At 36.5% G+C, this 27218-nt stretch overlaps 1 protein-coding gene and 1 pseudogene across 1 annotated transcript in view; both read left to right on the forward strand.

Annotated features, from left to right (window-relative positions):
* On the forward strand, window positions 1-22476 carry LOC113076722 (zinc finger protein 678-like; annotated as a pseudogene).
* Window positions 20967-27218, forward strand: part of LOC113076723 (tripartite motif-containing protein 35-like) — a 13514-nt gene continuing 7262 nt past the window's right edge. The window contains exons 1-2 of the mRNA XM_026249412.1: window positions 20967-21048; window positions 24549-24643. Of these exons, the coding sequence (XP_026105197.1) occupies window positions 20967-21048; window positions 24549-24643 (177 nt within the window). The remainder of the gene's footprint in view (window positions 21049-24548; window positions 24644-27218) is intronic.

The following is a 27218-nucleotide window of genomic DNA, read 5'->3' on the forward strand; positions in this document are numbered from 1 at the left end:
TTGCTAATTGGACTGTCCAACTCATCAAGATCGATCTTAGATGCGACAATCCCAGACCCCATTTTTGCCATCCAAGCCTTTACCTGGAACGTGTCCTCTTTCCCTCCAACCCGTTCTCATTAATCTTGTTACTGCTACATTTTCGTTTCTATTCATTCTCTGTATTTTTATTATTATTACCGTTAAGTGCCACTAGGGGCGCTGTAGCTTCAGAGTGAGCTTTGTATGCAGAGAAGAGGTTAATTTCCACAGAAGAAGCGATCTCTCGAGAGAAAGAAAGATGTATGACTAAAGTGTGGTCACTAAGCAAAGTTTAAGAGAGATAAGATAAACAGAAAGAAGAAGAAAAAGACTGAAACTAATTCCTCTCTCGGTACTGAGCCAACGAGGTATGTTTTGTATGTTGTATTTGTCAAAATAGTTTTATCTGTCAGATTTCTTTCTTTAAGCTAATTATTGTTTGTTCTGTGCTTTTAGAGAAAATCTTACTGTGATTAATTGTTGATGTGAAATAAAGCTAATAGTTTCAGATTTTTTTTTAAGTTGGTACATAAATTATTAATTCATCGACTCATTCAACACAAAACCGAAAAAAGACTAATCACCGGTAATTGTCGACGGTTTTAGAGGACAGTATAAATCCCGGAGAGGCGAGCAGTTCACAGTATTTCACACATTTACACAAACATCAAACACTTTACAGCTTGTTTAAGCGACGTTTTACAGACTCGTTTCTGTTTGTTTTCATCGGGATCATTTAACGTTACTGCTGTAGCAGCATGTGAGGAAAAAATTAATTCATTCAGAGCTGAGCGATTTCGACTGCTTGTGTGCTTTGTTTTGATGTTTGTAGTTGAACTGTTAGTGAATGCCCCAGTCATAATACTAAAAATAAATAAATAAATAATAATCTGTGAAGGGTACTGGTGGGAATCGATCTCAAGTAGCATATTGCTGATACCATTTTCATTTTTACCTTTTTTTTTCTCCGCTGACATCTAGATTATTTTTACTTGTCAAAATTGAAATAGGTCTGCATTGCAACTGTATTTCCAAACACATTTTGTTCCTGTAATGAGTAATGAACGTTTTTCACATTTTGAAGATTTGAAATTTCAAATCTATTCATAAATGGGAATATATGAAGTTTGACACAGGAAGCATTAAATATTGCTTTGAAAAATGTTATGATCATTGTCAGTTTATGTACAGAAAAATCAAGTTTAGGATTACTATGGTCATGTTAGGCTATGGTGTTGTAAGATAGTTTTTAGTATCATTAGTGTTTGTTTGTTATTGTCAGTAATTTATCAATAATTTATTTATTTGGTCAATGTGATATTTTGATAAATAACAGTACTTCAGTAAAGCAGTTTTATATGCTTTTATATCCTCAAATCTGGTCCCAACAGCAAACACTGAGAATAAAGAGAGATGATATGAATGTCTTGTTGAATGGGTGTTGATAGAGGCTCATCAATATTAACAGAGCTGCTGAAAAGACTCTTTATTTCATGTAAATAGTTCTGGTTTTCAGCTCATTTATTATGCTGATGCCTCAGATCTCCTGTAAATTGCCACTTAAAGCTCATTTCCCTGGTGTCAACAAGAAACTTTTTTGTGTTTTGTTTTTCAGCTGTTTTTCTTACCATTATTTATGTTTATATATATATATATATAACATTGTGTTGTAAAACCGATCTTGGTAAGGTGTTTTTTTTTTCATCTTCTCTCATGCTGCAATTCACCTTCAGTGAAGCTCCTCCCACAGGAATCACATCATCAGTGAAGCTCCTCCCACAGTAGTTCACCAATAAATGCTGGAACATCTCATCAGTTCAGAAAAGAAGACGAGCTGAAATCTGTGAAGTCTGAGTTTATTAAAGAGGACAGAGAGAAGATGAGAGATCAAGAAGCCTCAACCCTCAGAATCAAACACACTGAAGATACTGAACAAACAGGTTAGGATTTATTATTGATTTCTCATTCATCCGTGATTCTGAAAAACTCGATTAAATCAGATTTAGTTAAATGGTTGATTCACAGTTTTATTTTGTAGCCATTTTAACCACATTTTTATTTCTATACAGTTTGCTTTTTTTACATCAAAAGTAAACACAATTGATCTAGTAAGTAATGACTTAAGCAAAATCTGATTAGCTAGTTACTAATTTATTTCCCATAAATTATAGCAGTTATTCATAGTGATAGAGATTATTTTTCTTACAGTAACTTTGGTAACAGGGTTGATGAAAAGTTCCTGAAAACTAACCATTTTTACTTTTATTTCAGAGCTGATTGAAGAGAACCAGGAGAGTGAAGAATTGAGTGAAGTTGAGGAGAAAAATCATGTCAAAACCAGAGAAAAACTTCAGAGTTGCCCTCAAACCAAACAGAAAGATTTAAAGAAAAGAAGAGCCAAGAAATCTTTCACCTGCACTCAGTGTCCAAAGAGTTTCACATGCAAATCTTATCTTGATATTCACATGAGAGTTCACACTAGAGAGAGATCATACACATGTGATCAGTGCGGGAAGAGTTTCACACAATCATCAAACCTTAAGAACCACACTAACATCCACACTGGAGAGAAACCGTACACTTGTGATCAATGTGGGAAGAGTTTCACACAATCAGCAACACTTAAGATTCACATGAACAGCCACACAAGAGAGAAACTGTACTCATGTGATCAGTGCGGGAAAACATTTTTGAGGCCTTCAGTCCTAAAGCAGCACCTGAGAGTTCATACACAGGAGAAGCCATATTCGTGTGATTTGTGTGAAAAGAGTTTTACATTGCTACAAAGTTTGAAACAACATCAGAAACTTCATACTGGTGTGAGAGAGTACATGTGCTTTGAGTGTGAAAAAACTTTTATTACAGCGGCCCATTTAAAACAGCACCATAGGATTCACACTGGAGAGAAACCTTACAAGTGTTCACACTGTGACAAGAGATTCAATCAGTCTTCATACCTGAAAACACATGAGAGGATCCACACTGGAGAGAAACCTTACAAGTGTTCACACTGTGACAAGAGATTCAGTCGGTCAGGAGACCTGAAAACACATGAGAGGATCCACACTGGAGAAAAACCTTACAAGTGTTCACACTGTGACAAGAGATTCACTCATGCAGTAAGTCTGAAAAGACATGAGAGGATCCACACGGGATAGAAACCGTATCACTGCACTGCATGTGGGAAGTGTTTCAATAATTCATCTTCTCTACACAGTCATACAAAAAACATTCACAGTAAGTAGATCATCTTCAGATCCAGCACTTTCAGATCTGATGCTGCAATAATGCTGCAAGCAATAAAATATCACCTGGATAAATCTGTCCTAACCAGACATTACAAGCAACATGACACAAACAAGTTTTCACAGTTAATAAAGTTCATCTTCATCTTCAAAAGCAGCAGATTCAACTGAGATTCAGATCAACTCAAAGATGGAGTTTCTACCCAAAGAACAATGTCGAAATATTTTATTATTGTATATCATTTTGCTTCATGATATAAATGTTATACTTGTAATTTTATATGAGTTTCATGTTACCGTAATTCCTCAATTAAAAAACGGTAGTCAAATAAACGCCGGTGTCCTGACATTTTATCCTACCCTGTCAGATTTTCCTACCCGGGTTTACTGCGCACGCGCACATCAATATCGCGTCCTTTGTCTCATGCTAAACAACGATATTTAATGTATCTGCATTACTTTAAGGGTAGTTTTAGGGTTGGGGTAGGTGTAGACTTTAATAAAAACGCAATCTAATTGGTAGAAAATAATATTTATTACTGGTTTCCTGTAGCTGTATCCCTTCTAGCTACAACCGCGAATATAACACATAATTACTGTATTTGCAGTACTGTAAGGGTAGGATTAGGGTTGTGGTAGGTGTAGACGTTAATAAACCATAACTTTACAGTAGCATTTTTCGTTGTGGAATTGTAATACCCACTGTTTTAGTGGGAGGTAGGAAAATCTGACAGCGTAGGACAAATCGACAGAACACCGGGCCTCTTATAGTGGCCGGGGGCGTGATCAACACGGACAAATTAAGGCCGGGGGGAAATTTGTGCAGCAGAGCCAGATAACGAACATACACACCCACTGCCGGAGCGTTTCTTGTTCTCGAGTCAAGAACCGGTTGCATCGGTTTTCGGATCACCAGTACACTGAACCGAGAAGCATTTCTGTCGGACGCGTCCGATTCGAGAACCGAGGAGCTGATGATACTGCGCATGCGTGATTCAGCGTGAAGCAGACCGACACACAGAGCGTGCTGTCAATCTGATGAAGTTGTTTTCTTGATTTGCTTTTTTATTTTTATTAAATTTTTTGCACGAGTTTTCTTAAGTTGCTAGGCATTGAGCTCACTCAGCCACCGTGATATTCCCAAGAATTTACAATAATTGTAATCTGATATGTTTCTTGATATATGACTTTTGTTTGTAAGACGTCAGAATAATGTAAGGATTAGCAATAAAAATTATGAATTAGCATCAGGTACTTTACAATGAATTGAGAGACCGGCATATCTATTTATTATGAAAACAGACTCAGTAGCTGATATATGTTTAATTTGGTCAGATTAGCTTTTCCCACAAGAACCCTGCAGAATGAAACGCACTGAAAAACAATCAGGTTGGTATTTTTTTTTTTTATTCCTCATTCATTCATGATGCTGAAGAACAGTCATGATTCATAGAGGCAAATCATAAGATGTTCCTGAATCCCTTTCATGGGATCCTACAATCTCTGCAGCTGAATAAAATACAGAGAGAGAAACATAAAGACAGTAAACACATGATTGTGACAATATATGGTTTATATGTGTTCTTCAATCCATGTAAGGTATTTATAACAATATAGTATATTTGTAATGCAACAAAAATCAACATAGTTGTTATCACTTTGTTATCATTTTTATGCGTTAACATTGTGTGTCAGGTATTTGCCGCGTTTTTGATCGTGTACCATTGTCGATGACGTCACTCGCTCGCGCGTCCCTCAGTCAGCGCGAGTCTTAGTAGAGGCGAGCAGTTCAGGGTATTTCACATATTTACACAACCATTAAACACATTTTTTACAGTCTATTTACGCAACATTTTACTGGCTCATTCCTGTATTGTTTTCATTGGGTTCAGCGCTACTTGTGCATCTTTTATTCCGTCTTCCTACAGTGCAGGTAGTACATTTGGTGTCTAAAGTATTTTGTTTTCAAATGATTTCAAATGATTTTTTATATTTTAATACTGTGTTACTTATTGTTATGAACAAAAACTTTATTATTATTTTTTTGTTGCAAAAATTGTCTTCAACGGCAGAATAAGTCATGTAATTGTGTAATCAAAATATTTTATTGTACTTTTGGTAATATTTTGTTTTAAGGTGTCTCCTTTATATATACACCTTTTACCTGTTTATTTATTATTCTCAGGTAGGCAGGGACGGACTGGGACCAAAAAACGGCCCTGGACTTTGACTAGGCCCGGCCCAAAGCAATCAGCGCGCGTAAACTCGACAACAACAACAATAACGCATGGCATGAGTGTCACAAGACTTTAATTGTGGCTCATGATACTATACCATCTAAATTATAGCAATAGCACTGATGTTGACTAGATGTTGAGCCGGAGTGGGTGTCTTTCTCTGCTCTTGGTCTAAGCTCAACCTGAATAAACAACGATGGAATGGATTTTTTTATTCCAAGATGGCAAGGAATAGTTTATATAATATCCTGTTATAACATTATATTTTACAATATATTCCATGCTGCCTTAAAATGAATTTGTTACTTAATAATCTTAATTTATGCAGTTATTAATTAATTAATCTTACTGCACAGATAATAATACCACATCTAAATGAAAATACACCATTACAAATTTAACTTCTGTAATCAAAATCTCCAAAGTTTGTAAGCATTTTTATAAGTAAAAGCACAACATATTTCTTAATATTAGCTACTGCATGTTACATTTTACATCTAAAATGTTGAAGTTTAGCTGTTTTAACTACTGGGATCATTAAAAATGTAGCAACCTGAATATCACTTCCTAACATCATCCCTAGCAAGCTCTTTCTCCTCTAATGTTCCATACTTGGATCTGGATCTGCCTGTGGAACCAGGTCATCTTTCTGTTCCTCATCATCACCACTGGTGGCATGTTGTGCATTGCTGTCTGGCTTACTGCACTGCTGCTAATATTTAACTGCGAGGTGCTGCTGATGGAAAATATTGCTAGATATTTCAGTTCGTTTGGGAAATTTAGTGGCCTCAGTATCTAAATTCTGCTTTTTTTTTCTCTCGCCTTCTCAGCCCCACCCTTTTCTTTCCATTTTGTTTAACCCCCGGCCACGTTAAGCATATTATTTGTTTGTTTCTATGCTTCTTCTATCTAACGTTAACGTAATTTCTTCCTACTCTTCCACTTCTTATTCTTACTTGGCGGCCACGGCCAGTGCAGCTGGCCTACAACTTAAAGGTGTATTACTGCCACCTACAGTACTGGAGTGTAAAACAGATTATCGTTTGGGGGGGGGCGTTGGAACAGGTGATGACTGCTTGCGTGGCTGGTGGTGGGCCGGCCCGCCGGCCGTCCTGGAGTACCGGCCGTTCTGTGATTCTCCAGACCACACAGATGGCCAGTGCGCCCCTGCAGGTAGGTAAGGAAAGTCGACTCTGGACAAAACTATAAGTATTCCAAAAGTACCCTTTTTTGTCTCATTTCCAGAGACAGTAGTATCAGGTGGCCAAATCTTTGTGCTCTGCTTGACAATGCTAAGATAGTGTCCAAATCTTGCTTTCAACAATCGTCCATTCGTAATTTCATGTACACAGGTCCCAATCAGATGCCCCAGGGGTCCTCACTCAGAAAGTGCGGCTCTTCCCCTCTCTCTGACATCCTCTTCAGAAGCCAAGAGAGGGGATCTGGCATTCCAGGCATACCTTCTGGTGTGCGAGCCGCTTGTTTGATTCAGTTAAATCCTCCTTCTCCAGGAATCCCACAAATTTCTCTGCCTTTAATAAAAAGCAGTTCATCAAGTTTGACCACTTTTACAACTTCAGCTGTAAATTTATTATGCAAGCAGTGCACAAGAATCTAATCCCCAGATCTCCAATCTGTACCAGTCTTTACGTTCAAAAGGTTTGTAAGTTATTTATTTATTAATTTTTTCCCCCCAAAAGTCTACATGCACTCCAGTCATTGATTCATAAGATTCAATATTATATTCTGCCTCATCATAGTCATTAATCCACATAATAAATGTATTCTTGAAGAAACATTCCTGGCATAAATCCCCCATTACAAAGTTCACTCTTAAATCAGTCAGAAATTGACTGCATCTCATACAATTATCTTGCCCAATAACAATCCAGTAATTAAATTTTCTTGTCCATAATTCTCCACCTGGGGCTGTCCTTAATTCCTATATGAGCATTAAAATATATATATATTTTTTTATCAAATTGTGGTCCTTTGTTTTGTTCTTAAAGGGGGAGTGAAATGCTTTTTTTGAAGTTCAAAGATAATAAAAATAGAAAAAAAAATTAAAAACATGTATGTAACCTTAAAAACATATGTATGTAACCCCCCTTTTTTATTTTAATTTATATTATTTTTTATAATATCATATCATATTCACTGTAATAAAAATACAATTGTTTACCAGAATTTCCAAAAGGTTGTCACTGTTTCCTCACAAAACAGCAATGCTGGTAGAATCATTCTTAAAGTTATCCATGGTATATCACCCTTCGTGGCACTCTGTTGAACTGCCATGTATTTCAGAAGTAAAGTCTCGGACCTTATGCACCAAAGGAGTGTTACGTTCGTTCAAAGTCTTTTTAATGAGCACTTGTTTGTCCTCTTTATCTCTACTCCTTCTAAGCCCAACTATCTGCATGATAATATTAACAACTGTAGAATAAAAGGCTTTTAACAAACTTCTTATCAGTCCTCCAAGGCCTGTTAGTTTTCACAAAATCAAAATCCCAATGAAAGCTCCTAATATTAAAATAACATACAGTATCAATTATCCATTGTCTGTATCCTGCATGTAATTTAGTATATTGTAGTCTAGCTACATTTATTATCCATTTATATTGGCTTATACGATGTGACTCCTTAAGCCAACATTCTATTAATTTCTTAATTAATATCCAATCTTCTAAAAAAACTATCTAAAGGCATATTTAAATAAGCCCATCCTGGGTAAATAAACAGTCTTCCTGTAAAGTAATAAACAGTCCATAAGCTTCTGCCAATGGTCAAAACCTTTTTGACATCTACAATGCCACTAATATTAATTTACATTTTATGATTAGGTGTTGATATAGTCATAATATTATGGTATTCTGGGATTTCCTTAGGAATAGCCCAAATTAACTATAGGAAAAGGATAGTAAGCGCTTAGCCAGGTATTTTTATATTTAATATTTTTATTTTTATCTTGTGGTCCATAAACAACGCCTTCTCCAGACAAAGAGGGAACTGCTCCATCTTTCAAGAATAATCTTTGTGCAAATCCAGCATTAAACTGATTGAGATTGAGCAAGTTGTCCTCAGCAAGATGAGTTGCAGATAGTTTTACATGTGGATTATAATTTATGGGAACCGAGTTAAACATAAATTGTAACCATTAATCTCAAAGTACAGCATTCCTGGGAAGCCCAAACAAAGACGATTGGACTCAGAGATGAAAAAAAAAACAGCATTTCAACGACATGGCGACAAACACAAACAGCTCTTCCTTCTTCTCTGTCGGAGCGCAACAAGACCACGCCCCCTGTTTGTGAATTCATGTGGGCGGCGGTTAGTCAAAAAAACAGTTTTAAGCCCCTTTCACACTGCACGTCGGACCCGCAATATTCCCGTAACATTGCCTGGTCACCTTCTGTGTGAAAGCAACCACGTCCCGGAATTGATTACCGAATTGAACCCGGGTCAGGGACCTAGTAACATTGTGGTAATCGATCCGGAACGAGCGCTGTGTGAACAAAAGCCAGATCTAATTCCGTATCGAAGTGATGAGGCGCGTTATCGCGCGACTCTTTTACCGGCTGTTTTGAAGGAAGATCAACATTCGTGACCAAAACATATGTGCAAACTGTAATGAAGCAGAGATCAGTTAGTTCCTCACTTTCCGCGCTGACGCCGAGATCGTTTGCTTGCTTCAGTTAAAGTATAAAGTGCCAAGCGTTGTCGACTCGTACATTACACGTCACGCGCTGATGTCACGTGTCGTTACGGGATCTTCAAGGGTTGTGTGTGAAAGCACGCACATGTACCGGGTCATCACTGGCAGTGTGAAAGTGCCAAATCTAGCGACCAGGGAACAATTACAGGAACACTTTACCCCTGTATTTGCCGGAATGGCAGTGTGAAAGGGGCTTTAGTGACGTTATTACTACAGGAACTAGAGGGCTGTAGTCAAAACGGGTCGTTTTTTGTAGGCGAATTCTGTTAAATAAAGTATCTCGCTTGACATTGAACTTTGAGCTTTAGAATTTTACAGATATTATTTAAACTCTAACAACAACATTACACACTAACTAAAGTTTAAAACATGGGATCACAAAGAAGGGGACCTTTAATATTAACCTATGTCAATATATAAACCAATTTATCCATGGAAATGGCTCCCATAATTTTTTGTAGTTTCATACATTGTATATTTATTGTCATTATAATATTTTTCACAGTTTCTTTGGAATGCACGTTTATGATCATAAAACCCATATTTTACACGTTGGGTACGTCTATCTATTGGAACCAGTGGTGTTGGAATAATCTGGGTTTCTTTATTTGGCATAACACTGTCCTCAGTGTTGCTCGTGTAACACCCTAATGTCTCTCTAGGTCCAATATAGAGTATATGCTGCAGGCGGTGCCAAATCCAAATGTTCTTTATTTGTGTAATGTTAAATGGGCTTGACCTTATTCTACATTTCACTAATGTAACTTTCCCCACTGTATAATTTTTTTATTATTTCCTTCATTGGCTACATTCTTCCAATGTTTTTCGCTCACATGGCCCTGAAAAGAATTTAGTCACTATAGTACAGTTGGAAACTTCTCTAACAGTAAACTCATCAACAATCAATTTTGTAGTGAAATCAATTATTGGCCAAATTCCTGTTAAAATCACCACCCCTGTTACTAATAATACCGTCAGACAAGGTTGTAGTATACAGGGTTTTCACCAGCGTTGTATTTTCCTGGCCCATTTCTCTCTCTTATCTCCGTCTTGTAATTTCATCATTCCTGAGAGAGACAAAAATGCTCGTGCCTGTTTGTGAATGTGTGTGTGTCTGTTCTGTGGAATGTGTGATCGAGCCGTGAATGAAAAGGGCGGGTGTTTGTCTTTCCTTTGAAGTTCGACCTTGTATCTCTGGATAGTCTCCAAGGCGTTATAATTCTCATCCATGCCAGAATGTTGCCGCCATGGCGGCGCCCGGGTGGTGATTTATGTTGGAAGATGTTGTAAAACGAAGGTCCTTGTTTTTTCTTTAACTCACGTTCTGGTCTTTGAGTGAAGAATGTGTTAGAGAGTCAGAATTCATTAATATGGAACAGATGGTTGAATAACATCCGCTCATTGGTGTTACACTCTCCTTGGAGGGAAGCCAAAGTAATAATTCTCCTGGGTCCGTCACCTGGACGGATGTCTCGGCCTGTAAGGCTAGTTTCTGCTATCCTAATACACGAGAATCACCTCATGTATATGCTTGAATAAAAATATTGCTGGATTTTTCTTATGCTTTTGCTGCCATAGCTTAGCCTCTTTAATATAACTCTAATTAGTGGTTTCTTTCGCCTTGTTATAGGCCTGTTACTGTTATCTTCACTCTTTATTTCTTATGTGCACATTTAACCCTTTCTGGGCTGTATTTAACAGTAACATTTTGCCCTTTCTGGGCTGTATTCATAACATTAAGCTTTTACCCTTTCTGGGCTGTATTTGCAAATACTGGTCCACCCTTTCTGGGTGTTTCGTCTATTTCCGTCCTTTCTGGGCTTTCTCAACGCTTAGTCATCTTTTATGTAGTAATTTATATAGTACCTCAGCTATTTAACCGTAAGCCTAACTACACTTACTCTATTAGGCAAGCGCTCAATTGTCTAATTCTGGCCAGTAATTAGACAATTAAAACGCGTTGGGTGCCATGTTTTAAGGTGTCTCCTTTATCTATACACCTTTTACCTTTTTATTTATTATTCTCAGGTAGGTAAGGAAAGTTGACTCTGGACAAAACTAAAAGTATACCAAAAGTACTTTGCTCAGTAGACTTCCCTGTGGTCAGTTCTTACTTACGGCCAGGGGCATAGCCATCTTTTCAGAAGTGAGGGGGACAGAAATTATACACATACATACATAACATTTCTGTAATCTATATAGCCTAACAATCAACAGTTTTTGAACTGTAAAATATTTTGTTTTTAAAGAAGTCTCTTCTGCTCACCAAGCCTGCATTTATTTGATCCAAAGTACAGCAAAAACAGTAATATTGTGAAATATTTTAATATTTAAAATCACTTTTCTCCCTATTTAAATATATTTTAATTTATGTAATTTATTCGTGTGATCAAAGTTGTATTTTCAGCATTTTTACTCCAGTCTTCAGTGTCACATCCTTCAGAAATCATAATATGCTGATTTGCTGATTATCGATTTTTAAAACATCATTTTTTTTACAGTTTTTTTTTCAGTATTCTTTGATAAATATAAGGATCCAAAGATCAGCATTTATGTTAAATAAAAAGCTTTTGCAACATAATACACTATATCATTCAAAAGCTTAGAGTCAATATATAATTTTTGTTTTGGGGGAAAAAAAATTATAGAAATGAACATTTATATTTAGCAAGGACTCTTTTGTGGGTTCGAGTCTCAGGCCAGCAACACCACTGCTCCGCAGCATAAATGATGACCACTGCTCCGGGTGTGTGTGTTCACTGCTGTGTGTGTGTGCACTTTGGATGGGTCAAATGCAGAGCACGAATTCTGAGTATGGGTCACCATACTTGGCTGAATGTCACGTCACTTCACTTTGAATTGATCAAAAGTGATGATAAAGTAATCATTTTTCATAATGTGTTCTTGTTGTTGTTTTTGGTCCCACTTTATATTAGGTGGCCTTAACTACTATGTACTTACATAAAAAAATAAGTACAATGTACTTATTGTGTTCATATTGTATTGTAAAACACTTTTGCTGCTATTGAGATGGGATAGGGGTAAGGTTAGGGAGAGGGTTGGAGGTATGGGTAAGTTTAAGGGTGGGTTAAGGTGTAAAGTATGGATCAACAGTGTAATTATAAATGTAATTACAGAAATTAAATACAGATGTAATTACATGTCGTTTTTTTTTAAATACAAGTACAATGTAAAAACATGTATGTACACAATAAGTACATTGTACTAAATTATTAATTAAAATGTAAGTACATAGTAGTTAAGGCCACTTAATATAAAGTGGGTCCTTGTTTTTTTTTGTTGTTGTTGTTGTTTTGAGAAGCAAATCAGAATATCAGTATCTTTTCTGAAGGATTGTGTGACTGGAGTAATGATACAAAAAAAAAAAATCAGTTATGAAATCTCAATAAATTACATTTTGAAATATATCCAAATAGAAAACAGTTAATTTAAATAGGTTAGTAAAAATATTTCACATTATTTATTTTTTTTATCACATAATAAGGCAGAATAGTTTCTATTCTGTAATAAATGCTATGTCAATTGGTACTGCATTGGTCATCCTTTATTAATCACCTGCTGGAAATTTATTGAAAAACCATATATTGTTGCAATTGTATGTTTAATGTCTTCGTGTTTTATATGCTGTTATATCCTCAAATCTGGTCCCAACAGCAAACACTGAGAATAAAGAGAGATGATCTGAATGTCTTGTTGAATGTGTGTTGATAGAGGCTCATCAATATTATCAGAGCTGCTGAAAAGACTCTTTATTTCATGTAAATAGTTCTGGTTTTCACCTCATTTATTATGCTGATGCCTCAGATCTCCTGTAAATTGTCACTTAAAGCTCATTTCCCTGGTGTCAACAAGAAACTTTTTTGTGTTTAGTTTTTCAGCTGTTTTTCTTACCACTATTTATGTATATATATATATATATATATATATATATATATATATTAACATTGTGTTGTAAAACCGATCTTGGTAAGGTGTTTTTTTTTCATCTTCTCTCATGCTGCAATTCACCTTCAGTGAAGCTCCTCCCACAGGAATCACATCATCAGTGAAGCTCCTCCCACAGGAATCACATCATCAGTGAAGCTCCTCCCACCGTAGTTCACCAATAAATGCTGGAACATCTCATCAGTTCAGAAGAGAAGAAGAGCTGAAATCTGTGAAGTCTGAGTTTATTAAAGAGGACAGAGAGAAGATGAGAGATCAAGAAGCCTCAACCCTCAGAATCAAACACACTGAAGATACTGAACAAACAGGTTGGTGTTTATTATTGATTTCTCATTCATCCGTGATTCTGAAAAACTCGATTAAATCAGATTTAGTTAAATGCTTGGTTCACAGTTTTTGCAAAAGTAAATGCAATAATTGATCTAAGTATATGATTAAAGCAAAATCTGATAGTTTACTAATTTACTTCCCATAAAATATAGCAGTTATTCATCGTGATAGAGATTATTTTTTTTTACAGTAACTTTGGTAACTGGGTTGATGAATGCGACCAACACTATACAGTTTATGTACTTGTTTAAAAAGTGTGACAATAGATTGAGATAATTTAATGAAATAATAGCAAGGATGGGATGGCATTATTTTATAGTACTAACCAGTTTGTAATAAGTTGTTATATGGAACTACTATTTAAATAAAAAATTTTTTATTAAATAGTATTAGTCATAACCAATAATCATAATGTTTAGTTTGTTCCCCCCAGATCCATGTTAATGAGATTCTATTTGACACTGGAATCCAAATGAAAGAAGAGATGAAATATAGTAAAATATAAAGAGTTAAATAGAATTATCAAATGTCCTCTTAAAGCAACACCATTGGCGCTTTAAGAAACACCCTTTTAAAGCAACACTATTGGCGCCATTAACTTTTGGCGCTCTAGCGGTTTATAAACAGAGCTACACTCATCCCCCGGAAGAACATTTTAACCGGATCTACTTCTCTAAGTTTATGTCTATGGCGATTCAAGCAGGTATGTGTTACTCCGCAGCGGTGACCCAACCAGGCTACAATAGTCCAAACATAATCACTTATTATAAATGTACCGTAGTGATCTGCGATAAGACAAAAATGCGGTTAGGTAGATGTATTCATGATGTACTCGCTCATCATATACATTTAACAAATTTTGGACACAGAAAAAGTTACAAAGTTTTGCTTTAAATGATCATATAAATTACTTAAATTCGAAGAAGTGGTACTAAAATTAAGTCAGAAATACTTTTATTTCCTTAATGCTTTAAAAAAAGCTGGGAAATCAATGTATCTAATTCATGGAAGGTTTCAGGGATGTAGGCTATAACCAATTATTAAAATCATTATGATAATGCATAGCAGTTACATCAGTTCTCACTTTTATGTCCTTTCACTTTATATTTCTCTTTCAATTTTGATGTACTGAAAATGAAATTCAGCCTTTTCTCCCTTTCATTTCAGAGCTGATGGAAGAGAACGAGAAGAGTGAAGAACTGAGTGAAGTGGAGGAGGAACATTACGACAAACCTGGAGAAAAACCTTTGAGTCGCTCAAAGACCAAAAATAAATTTTTAAAGAAAAGTAGAGCCAAGAAATCTTTGACCTGCACTCAGTGTGGAAAGAGTTTGACATGCAAACGTAATCTTGATGTTCATATGAGGATCCACACCGGAGAGAGGCCGTTCACGTGCGATCAATGTGGGAAGCGTTTCACACAAAAAGTACACCTTCAAGGACACATGAGAAACCACACTGGAGAGAAGTCATATGCATGTGATCAGTGTGAGAAAACTTTCACTCACAAACACAGCCTTGTTATCCACTTGAGAGTTCATTCTGGAGAAAAACCATTCACATGTGATCAGTGCGGGAAGAGTTTCACACAAAAACCTCATCTTACGGGGCACATGAGGATCCACACCGGAGAAAGGCCTTACCCTTGCAATCAGTGCGGGAAGAGTTTCACGCAATCATCATACCTTACGCTTCACATGAAGATTCACACAAGAGAGAAGCTGTACGCATGTGATCAATGCGGTAAAACTTTTCTGTGGGCTTCATACCTGAAGAATCACCTGAGACTTCATACAAAGGAGAAGCCACATTCGTGTCACTTGTGTGAAAAGAGTTTTTCACTTCTACAACATTTAAAAGAACATCAAAAAAACCATAATGATGTAAGAGAGTACATGTGCTTTGAGTGTGAAAAGACCTTTACTTTAGCACGCTATTTAAAACACCACCAGAGGATTCACACTGGTGAAAAACCGTATAAGTGTTCACATTGTGACAAGAGATTCAATCAGGCAGAAAATCTGAAAACACATGAGAGGCTCCACACTGGAGAAAAACCGTACAAGTGTTCACACTGTGACAAGAGATTCAATGAGGCAGGAAATCTGAAAAGACATGAGAGGATCCACAGCAGAGAGAAGCAGGACATATGTGATCAGTGCGGGAAGAGTTTCTCTGTTAAACACTTGAAGCAACATCTGAGGCTCCATGCTGTGGAGAAACCAGATCACTACAATCCACGTGATGAGAGGTTAGTTCAGTTATCTTCTTTTTCTTTCATATGAAAAGCATTCTTAAATCACAGTGAGCAGTACATCTTTATGTGCTGAACAGTAAAGTGTCTTCTGTGTAAGTCACTTTCCTAAAAGCCACACTAAGCCTATTATATTAGAGGATATTTTGTTGTATGCTCCAGGGCTCTGAACCGGTTCAAGGAACGAAAACGAAAACCGGAAACGAACGATATTTTGACAGGAACAGAACCAGAAACAGAAACGAAATGAATTTGTATAGTTCCGAACAGAATCGAAAATTTGAAATGGACATTAACCGGTTAATAGCGTTATTTTATCGTTCCGTTTAATATTTGAAATTTGCTGTCAAACAATCATGAATTCCAGCAGTACAGCATATGCAAATGTGACGCTGAAGCAGCGAGTGAAATGTCCGCTCAGCTGTGGACTCAGTCAAGTCTCAATGGCAATGCACCGCCTTCAGGGCCAGATTAAGATCAAATTGGACCTGATGACGCAGCATGTGCATACTACACTCATGTAGAGACCTGGGAGTACCGCCGGGATCCAGCGCAACCGAGTGCCTGCCGGACAATATTTGATTGACAAGATATTATTGTGTGCGAGTTCCGGGAAAATAAAGTTATTTGCGGGACTCCTGCAAAGTGGAAATATGTAGCAAAATAAAATGACTAAAAACAGATAAACCTTTATTTATAATAGACTAAAATAAAATAAAATAGACTTTGCGGAATGGGAGGATGCTGATGAAACCATGGACAGCGACGTGTAATTCCATTCCGAAATAGCGAGAGATCCAGAGGTGGAAAAGGCGATATCAAGAGTTTCTGAGATTAAGCAAATTAGCTAACAGGCCATGTAGACTACTTTTCATTCCAGCTCCCAGCGCACCATTGGAGAGGGCTTTCAGTAATTGCGGTTGCATAAGTGGGCAGAGACGGATTAATCTGAAGCCCTCATCAATGAAGGACATGCTATTCCTGCACGGACTACAGTAGTAGTCGTAGTCTACAAATTTTTAATTTTTTAAGTTTTAAGTTTATTTTTAAATTATTTATTTATTTTGCTAAATATTTAAAATTGGTCTATTTTGTTATTGAGGATAAATGATTTTTTTTTTGTTTGTTTAATGTTTGAGGAAAAGAAGCATTTCTTAAGCAGTATAGGCTAATTTTCCTTTGAACATGAAATAAATCCAGGTTTATTATTATTAATTCATTAGGCTATACTATAGCCTAATAGGTATATTTTTTATTTACATTTCTTACTTTTTTACTGTATTTCTATGTTCTGTGTTCTAAGTTCCATGTTCGTTCCTTTCATCCATTTAATTAAACGCAAATAAAACTAAACATTTGTTTCTCTTTTAAATTTATATTCAACAGGGGAGCAATTGAAAAAATAACAGAGTAGCAGGCAGAATATGCAATGCATTCTAAAAAAAACAACTTAGAAAAAACTTATACTTTACCTGCAGGATTTTGCAGGCGGGAGAAAATAACATATTTTTGCGGGAGTGGGACAGAAAAATCCATCCCGCGCGGTCTCTACACTCAAGCGCCTTTTCCTGCCTTTTCTTGCCCAACCGAGGACCGCAGCTCTCCTTTGATTATTCCCAACTTTGAGAAGCTCCGCTCGCCAGAGTCTTTGGACACCATCATGCACAGATAGATGCGCTAAACAATTTCGACATATGGAAACGTCTGAGAAAGATTTAACAATGACAAAAGCTCGTACAAGCTCTGCTGATTCGTTCACAGTCACCGGTTTCTGAGTGCAGCAAACCCAGATCAGCTGATTTTGACCGATTAATAATCAGTTAAACGGTTTAAAAAGTCATTTATTTATTTTCAGTAAATTATCAAAATATTTAAAAAGGTTTTCCTGCATGGTTATACACACACACACACACACACACACAAATATATATATATATATATATATATATATATATATATATATATATATATATATATATATATATATATATATATATATATATATATATATAGCCTAGAGAGAGAGAGAGAGAGAGAGAGAGAAACTATATATGTTTTTAGAGAAAAAAAAATGATTTCATTCAGAAACATAATGCAGACACAAAATGTTTACAAACATTAGGCTATTTTTTTAATAATCATTTGTTATTCAAATACATGGCGAATATGGAGTCTTTGATTTTGTCTCGAATGAGAAACCCAACGTTGGTTTCAGTTTCGTTTTAGTCTAAATTAATTAGTTTTGGTTTGTCGTTAATATTGCTATAGCTTCTTATATTTGTAATTCTTGTTCTTTTCTAAATACTGTTAATTGAAATTCTTTTGTTGTGGAGTGAGGGGAACTAAAATAGCCTGGCGGAGCTTCTCAAATTTCCCAGAAGCTGAACAGTTTTCATTTGCTATTAACCTCAAAATAATTATTGAATGAAATTTGGAGTCCGGCTGTCGGACGCATATACAGCGTTACTTATTATACATTTACTATTATTTTATATTCTTTATATTAAATAACATTTTAGCATCCAGATACATCGGGAACATGGAAACATTTGGATTCGTGCCGAGTGAGATGGGTAGGCGTCAGCTTCAGCTTACATTAATTTGTTTTTGGATTGAGGTTTTTATGGCCTAAACTTTAGAGGGTTTGATTTGAAGAGAAACTAATGACTGTTTTTATAATGTTTTTTAACATTTTGCTTTAGACTACAGGCATTTTAGCATTCATTATTTCGGAAAGTAATGGCTAATAAAATGCAATGTGAGCTGCGACGTACGTTATTTTTACTCTCAAAACGCAATCTTACAAGTGTTTTTTTTTTTTAACAAAACAGCAAACATTTTTAAATATCTTAAAAAAAACTTTTAAAGTGTTGATAGTTTTTTTTTTGTGTTTTTTTTTTTTTTTTTTTGTTTAAGTAGGCCTAGCTTACATTTGGAAAAATCTGGAGCAAGCTGTGAACTGTAAGCGTTAGATCTGTGTTTTTTTCTTTTTTTGAGTAAGGAAAGACTATACTTTATTATTATTATTAAATTATTATTATTAGGCAAATTATAGGCAAATAATATTGTTTTAAAAAAAAATAACGTTATTAACCGGTATTTTTTCCTCCCGAACCGGTTTAGGAACGGTAATAATATCAGAGGAACGCAGAACAGAACCGTTAAAATATCGATTCTGCTCGGAGTGAACCGATTGAATTTTTTTTTTTCGTTTTCAAGCCCTGGTATGCTCTGTAGCTGCTTTAAAATTGTAACATTATTATAAGATACTGAGATAAAACAGGTTCGTATGTGCATGAATTTGTTCTTAACCTCATCCTAATGTTAGTGAATTTGGAGTATTGTAAATGAGGGGCCTCACAAGGTTAGTAGTTTGAATAAAACATGACCAAACCATCTCCATGTAGAGGTCTACACAGGTCCAAAAATTTAACTGACCCGGACCTGTCAATTATTTGAAAAATAGACCCGAACCCGGCCGGGAAGACACAGACCTGACTTAACCTGATCGGCACATCCACAGCAAATTGCTATTAACAAGTCAATAAATTTTGAGGTACATGATCAATGTCACTATTTTTTTTTTTTTTTTTTTTTGTATGTAATTCGTCTTAGAACAAACCCACTTCCAAATTGTGAGTAAAAAATGTTGAAAATTTTTTTTTGAAAGTTTGACATTTTGACGCCACTGCATGACATACAGGAATGCTACTGTAATGGAGATCACAACATGGGCTCAGGAATACTTCCAGAAAAAATTGTCAGTGAACACAATCCACCGTGCAATCCGCTGTTGACGGCTAAAACTCTATAGGTCCAAAAAGAAGCCATATCTAAACATGATCCAGAAGCGCAGGTGTTTTCTCTGGGCCAAGGCTCATTTAAAATTGACTGTGGCAAAGAGGAAAACTGTTCTGTGGTCAAATCAAAATTTGAAGTTCTTTTTGGAAAACTGGGATGCCATGTCAAGGACAACCCAAGTTGTTATCAGCGCTCAGTTCAGAAGCCTGCATCTCTGATGGTGTGGGGTTACATGAGTGCGTGTGGCGTGGGCAGCTTACACATCTGGAAAGATGAGCACCATCAATGCTGAAAGATATATCCAAGTTCTAGAACAACATATGCTTCCATCCAGACGTCGTCTCTTTCAGGGAAGAACTTGCATTTTACAACATGACAATGCCAGACCACATACTGCATCAATTACAACATCATGGCTGTGTAGAAGAAGGATCCGGGTACTGAAATGGCCAGACTGCAGTCCAGATCTTTCACCCATAGAAAACATTTGGTGCATCATAAAGAGGAAGATGCGACACAGAAGACCTAAGACAGTTGAGCAACTAGAAGCCTAAATTAGACAAGAATGGGACAACATTCCTATTCCTAAACTTGAGCAACTTGTCTCCTCAGTCCCCAGATGTTTGCAGACTGTTATAAAAAGAAGAGGGGCTACACAGTGGTAAACATGGCCCTGTCCCAACTTTTTTGAGATGTGCTGATGCCAGGAAATTTAATATCAACTTATTTTTCCCCTAAAATTATAAATTTTCTCAGTTTAAACATTTGATATATCATCTATGTTGTATTCTGAATAAAATATTGAAATTTGAAACTTCCACATCATTGCATTCTGTTTTTATTTACAATTTAAACAGTGTCCTAACTTTTTTGGTATCAGGTTTGTATTTAGTGTAGAGTGTGAAATATTTATTGTTCATCTCACATCATGTCTATTAGAAATGGAACTTGTTTGTTTTTGCCAGAACTTCCACAAATCAAACAAGAGTTCACAGAAGAACCAGAGGACAGAGAGAAGATGAGGGATCCAGAATCCTGCAGAATGAACCATCACGATTCTGAAGAACAAACAGGTTGGTGTTTATTCTCATTCATCATTTATCATGCTGACAAAGCTTGTGCCATGTAGTAAACGATGTGATTGCTTACAGATTACATGTCAAGTGTGCACCATACACTAGAGTTTCATGGCAAAACTACTGATTTAAAACACAATCTTCATTACATTAAAATAGATCATAATTCTGCACAGCAGTTGACTAAATTTGATGGGATTAAAATGACAATGTCACTTGGTTAAATGTTTCTTTTAGACTCGATGGACGTCAACAAGAAAGGAAAAACCAAAGCCAAAAAATATATCACCTATATTCTTATGTAAATCAAGCCTGAAGATTCACATGAAAGTTCACACTGGCAAGAACAGTGCTTTCACTCTGAAATCAAGTCCTTTACCACAGATAATAAACAGAAAGAGCACCAGTAAGTCACAGAAATGAGCAGAAACCCTGGAAACACATGAAAGGATTAACACTGGAGAGTTTCATTAAATATCTAGTCTTCGCTCTTGATCACTGTAACCAGATCATCTTCTAATCCAGCAGGGTGACACCAGGGGGGTGAATTTAGTCTAAAAGTGGGGTGGGGCTATAATATTTTATAATATATAAATATAAAAATTCTTAAGAGCAGTTTTTGAAGGGGACACAAATAATACAGCTAAAGTTGTACTTGTAAAGAAAAGTTTACACAGAAGAATGCCGTACTACTATTAGTGTTCTCTTGTTGGTCTGATTGCATCTTCTGTCCTCATTTGTAAGTCACTTTGGACTGCTAAATGATTAAATGTAAATATACCGTGCCAAATTAAACAACTTCAAGCTGTCGTGTCCGTTATACATTACCATCCGTCAAGCAGGTAACATTAATATTGCTAACATATTTTGGCGGGGTTCCTCTGGTAAAATTTTCATGCATTATTGGGGTCGCTTCAACATGCAGACATGAATAACAACCTGCATAAACAGTGTTAAAGTAGTCCAATTCGACTTGGCAATACTTAGGTGACGTAAAAGAGGAAAGCAGGTGTATGGACCAAAGCATTGTGAGGCAAGGGCAAGCGAGGGGGAGTCTCAAAATGTTTCTAAATTTAAAACGTATTTTTGGCACGTTTGCATTTGTGTTGTTTTACTACTTTAAAGGTAATTTAAAGTATAAAAGGTTATTTACAATATGCAGCATGGTTTTTAATAATATTTTTAGGGGGGAGAACCCTCAGATGGAGGGGTCCTGACCCACCTGTGATTTTCACCAATGGGTGACACCAAATGTGACACGATAAAGACATTTCTTCCATCGAAATCTGTCCTAATCAGCTCCAGCGGATGACATGACAAAGAAACATCCTCCAAAGTTATCAAAATTAATCGTTACGTTTTTACCTTTCTTAATGAGTTTGTATCACTCAGTTCTTCTTTATAAGTATAGTTTATTTTTTATATAAACTCAGTTTTCTTGTGCTGCCACAGTTCAGGGAGTTGAAGACTCCAATATCTAATCTAATCTAATATACATTTTTAACTGGTTCTTTATTGTTATCCATAAGACATTTTGCTTCTCTTCTTCTCTTGAGATGTTCTGGCCCTCTAATACGTCAGTAAAGAAAGAGTTTGCTGTCATTTTTTTAAACTTTTACTTAATTTTTATATTTACTTCCAGTAATAATGGATTAAACTCATTTTATCAACATCTTATTGTTATTGCCTGTTTTTAATTTCTTGTTGATCATGCTTGTTTCAGGAATAATTTCTTAGTTTTAGTTTCGAAGGCCGTGAAGTCTTATGTTTGCTTTTGGGGATTTCCATGTCTTACATTTCTCAATAAATGCCTAATAAATTTCAACAAAAACGTTGACTGACATAAAAATTTGTCGACTCACAGTCCCTTCTCTCATTTAGTCAGCGTTGAGTCTTTAACATTTTACAGGCTCATTTCTGAATTGGTTTCTGGGTCAGCAATACTTTTCTAGCTTCACCATTCTGAAATACACATTTAGTGCTGCAGGTTTGGAAAATTATTATTAATCTGAGTGAAAGTAGCTTTATTGTTCATCCCAAAAAGGCAAAAAAATCACTTTCACTTAAGTGGACGAAGGTCTAATGTGTTTAAGTCTCTTACGTGCTCTTCTGCAAAGTTCACTTAATTTATCAGGATTCAATTACAATTTTTATCTTAGTCTGTGTTGAATCGGACTCCAATTTCAAGTGATCATTAAATTTAGGCTGTATTTCTAATGAAAATCTGATCACAAATATAGATTATGTATTTATTTAGATATTTGATTATTTTGGATATCCCATACTTTTCAGTTATTTGTTCACCCAGGACCCGATGTCTCATTTGAGTCTCACATGGCCTGTGTGGATCTCCCAATCACAAACTCGACAGTCTGGTTTTAATCAAAGGATGTAGGTTGACTAATATTTTTTAAATGCCTGCTGCTTGCTTTTGATATAATTTATAGTGTAGTGTAGTTTCCCATTCAACAGAAATCATATGGTCCCACATGATGTGCCACATGCTCCACTTTGAAGCTAAAGTAAATTTATGTATGTAATATAAAACCTTAACGTTTCTAATTTTGAGCTATCTTGTATCGTTCTTTACAGTGTGTTAATCAGAAGGAAGTGTAAATTTAAAATATTCTCTTTTTCTGTCTCTTTCATTCTGTCAACTTTAGATTCACACAGTTCACACAGAACTAAAGCTCCAGACCTCCTGTGTACAATAATGTTGATCTTGATCAGATTTTAATATCATATGTTCAGATAATAATATTAATACTAATAATATTAAGAACTGTAATATTAAATCACCACACAGCATCTGATAAGGCAGACAAAGAGTTAAACATGAGACCAGATGATAAAGATACTGAAGCTCCACCCTCTTACATAACTTACCAGGAAGTGACAGTCTTATTTCTCCTCTCTCTTCTCTACTGATCAAATCACAAAAAAAATCAGTAATCAGTGGAGAATGAAGAGAAACACTTTGAAGAAGGATTTTTGAGCCGTTTGTTTCTGAAAAGACAGCATTCAAAAGTAAAAAATGGATTCACTATCTTTAGAAGAGCTTTCTTGTCCTGTATGCTACGAAATCTTCAAGGCTCCTGTTATTTTATCATGTAGTCACAGTTTCTGTAAAGCGTGTCTTCAACAGTTTTGGAGAACCAGGGATACGCAGGAGTGCCCTGTCTGCAGGAGAGTATCATCACATGCTGAACCTCCATATAATCTTGCATTAAAAAACTTGTGTGAATCGTTCCTGAAGCAGAGAAATGAGGACATTCATCTGGGGAGTTCTGCAGTTTACACAGTGAGAAACTCAAACTCTTCTGTCTGGAAGACAAACAGCCTGCGTGTGTGGTGTGTTTTACATCAAAACAACATGACAACCATAAATTCAGACCCATCAGTGAAGTGGTTTCATCACATAAGGTAAGACAGATACAAGTGCTTCTCAAAAAATTAGAATGTTGTGGAAAAGTATTTATTTCAGTAATTCAACTCAAATTGTGAATTGGTGGGTTTTTGTTAATTGTGAACCAAAATCACCACAATTAAAAGAACCAAAGACTTGAACTACTTCAGTCTGTGTGCATTTAATTTATTAAATACACGAGTTGAATTACTGAAATAAATGAATTTTCCACGACATACTAATTTATTGAGATGGACCTGTGTATGATTTTTATGTCTATATATTGTACTGTGGTCCCACCATATAGGTACATATGTGTTTGTGTGTGTGTGTGTGTGTGTGTGTATATACCAAGGTCTGGGACTGTGTGACGTCAGTGGGTTAAATGATTATAAATACAAACAAATTACTTTGTACCATTTTGCCTATATTGTGCTTTACATATATGAACATATCACACACATTTCTGGTGTCTCATAGATTGTCACTTTAAATTTCAGGAGGAGGTCAATACAGCACTGATGACCTTAAAAAGAAACTTCAACAACAAGAAAACATTAAAGGAGAGTTTGAGAAAACACTTCAACACATCAATGTGAGGATTGATTTTTTTTTTCTTTTACATAATTGCAAATGAATGCCCTCTTAATTGACTGGAAAACACAATCACACACGTGCACGCAGTCATATTAGCTGGCTGCTTCATAAACGGGCAGAAATATGTGGCAGTCTCATTAGCTACAAAGCAAAAACCCCAATGTCATTACTCTCAATATTAAAATAATAAAAATTCTTAGTGTTAAAAAATAATTATGAAGCAGTTTTAAAGTTAACGAGATAATTAAGTGATTGAGTGCTTATTAAACTCCTTTTTATTTTTCTGTAATATATTGTGCTGAGAGGTAGTTTAGGAGAGATGAACGACAGACACATACTCTGCAAGCGTACTTGTTTTACTGATAACTCATGCTCAAAAACAGGCCATACATGTATATTCAATAGGGGTGTGGTTTACGTAAATCTCACTCAGAATAATCTATTACACTCCTTCCCCCTTAGATTTGAACATCTTCCTTACAACATAAACATCTTGAAAACATTTTTTATTTTTATTTTTTTACTGTAACAGAAAACCACAATGGCTTCCAACCACTTAGATGACAGTATTACAAAATAATATAAAAAAATATTACAACAGCTGTTTCTATAACTTCAAGCAATAGCAAAGAACAGCTATAATACTGTGACTTATAAATCCAGCCTTTTTGGAGCAGTACGAATCCTCTGAGCATATCTCCAAACAGTTTCCACAGCAGGTGTTGCACTCCTTGGAACTTGTAGTGTTAATTTCTCAGTGCTCTCAGGGCTCTTAGGCTCAATGATTGGTATGGAACAGTCACCAACGGTAGGTAAATTCAGTGGTCCTCTGTTATCATAAATGACACTTGAATTTGGGATCTCTAACACACCAGGCATGGGGGATCCTTCTGCAGTGTTTCTGGGCAACATATGGTCCACATGCACAGTGCGCCTTCTCTGACCCTCCTGCACGACATAACTTACAGGACCCTTTCGCTCAATCACTGTTGCACTCAACCATTTCTCCTGCCCTCCTCTGAAATTTCGGACGCTTACTGGTTCTTCCTCCACAAAGGATCTTAGGACTCGTCTTCCTCGATCATGTTGTTTCTTTTGTTCCAGCTGTTTGTCTTGAACCGAATTTGCTAGATCAGGCTTCAACAGTGAAAAACGAGTTCGGATGTGACGTTTTAGAAATAGCTCGGCTGGTGTTTTTCCAGTTACGGTATGAGGTGTAGAACGATACATTATCAAGAAATTTGCCAATTTGTGCTTGAGTGAAAGCATCTTCTTACCATGTTTTTCACAAACATTTTTCAGAAGTGAGTGTTTAAGTATCTGAACAGATCTTTCTGCAGCACCATTTGAGGCTGGATGATAGGCAGGGACTTGTGTATGTTTTATTCCATTTCCCTTTAGGAAATCAGTGAACTCAGAAGACTCAAGCTGTGGCCCATTATCGGAGACCACCTCTTCTGGTATTCCATATGCTGCAAACAATTCTCGCAATGCATCGATGGTGAGTGAGGAGGTGATTGATGACATTGGCACCACCTCTAACCATTTTGAATGACTGTCGATCACTACTAGGAAGAACTGCTTGTCTTTTCTGCAAAATCAATGTGGATCCTCTGCCATGGCCTCTCAGGCCATCTCCAAGGATGAAGTGGTGCTCCTGCAGGTGAATTTTGAAATGCCAGACAGCAGCTACAGCTGCGCACTCTCTCTTCAATGCAGCCATCTAATCCTGGCCACCACAGGTAACTACGAGCGAGGGCCTTCATACGGCAGATTCCTGGATGCTCATGGTGTAGCTCGTCCAGTAGTCTTGAACGATATTTGGGTGGAATTATAACACGCATTCCCCACAACACACAAGCCTTGGTCCTCCGACAGCTCATGTCTATGTGTGAAGTATGGTTTCAGATCCTCTTGCAACACTTAGTTGGGCCAACCATTTACAGTATAATCCCACACTTTGCATAGTGTGGGATCTTTCCGTGTTGCTTGGGCTATATCCCTTGCAGACACTGGAAGATCATCCAACTGGGAAAAATAGAACACACTTCCTTCTTCCCCAGTACAATCTTTAACCACTGTTGGCAGTCTGGACATTGCGTCAGCATTCATGTGGTCAGCAGATTTCCGATACTCTATGTCATAATTATACGGCATCAACACTAATGCCCATCGCTGCATTTGAAGAGCTGCCAAAGTTGGTATTGCTGCCTTTGGTCCGAGAATCGCAAGCAGAGGCTCGTGGTCAGTTATTAGTGTGAACTTACGTCCATAAATATATTTATGGAACTTCCTTACCCCATAGATGATGGACAGGGCTTCTCGTTCTATTTGAGCATACCTTTTCTCGGTTTCCGTCAGCGTGCGAGACACGAATGCTATGGGGGGCTCCTCTCCATTGTCCATAATGTGCGAGATCACCGCGCCCACCCCATAAGGTGAGGCATGGCACGCTAATTTCAGAGGTCGATTGCCATCATAATGCACCAATACTGTGCTACTGAGCAACAGCTGTTGTGCCTCCACAAAGCCATGTCACAATCAGCAGTCCAACTCCACGGTTGCTTCTGCTT

The sequence above is a fragment of the Carassius auratus genome, unplaced genomic scaffold, assembly GCF_003368295.1.
Source record: "Carassius auratus strain Wakin unplaced genomic scaffold, ASM336829v1 scaf_tig00021009, whole genome shotgun sequence".
In the NCBI taxonomy this organism is placed as follows: Eukaryota; Metazoa; Chordata; class Actinopteri; order Cypriniformes; family Cyprinidae; genus Carassius; species Carassius auratus.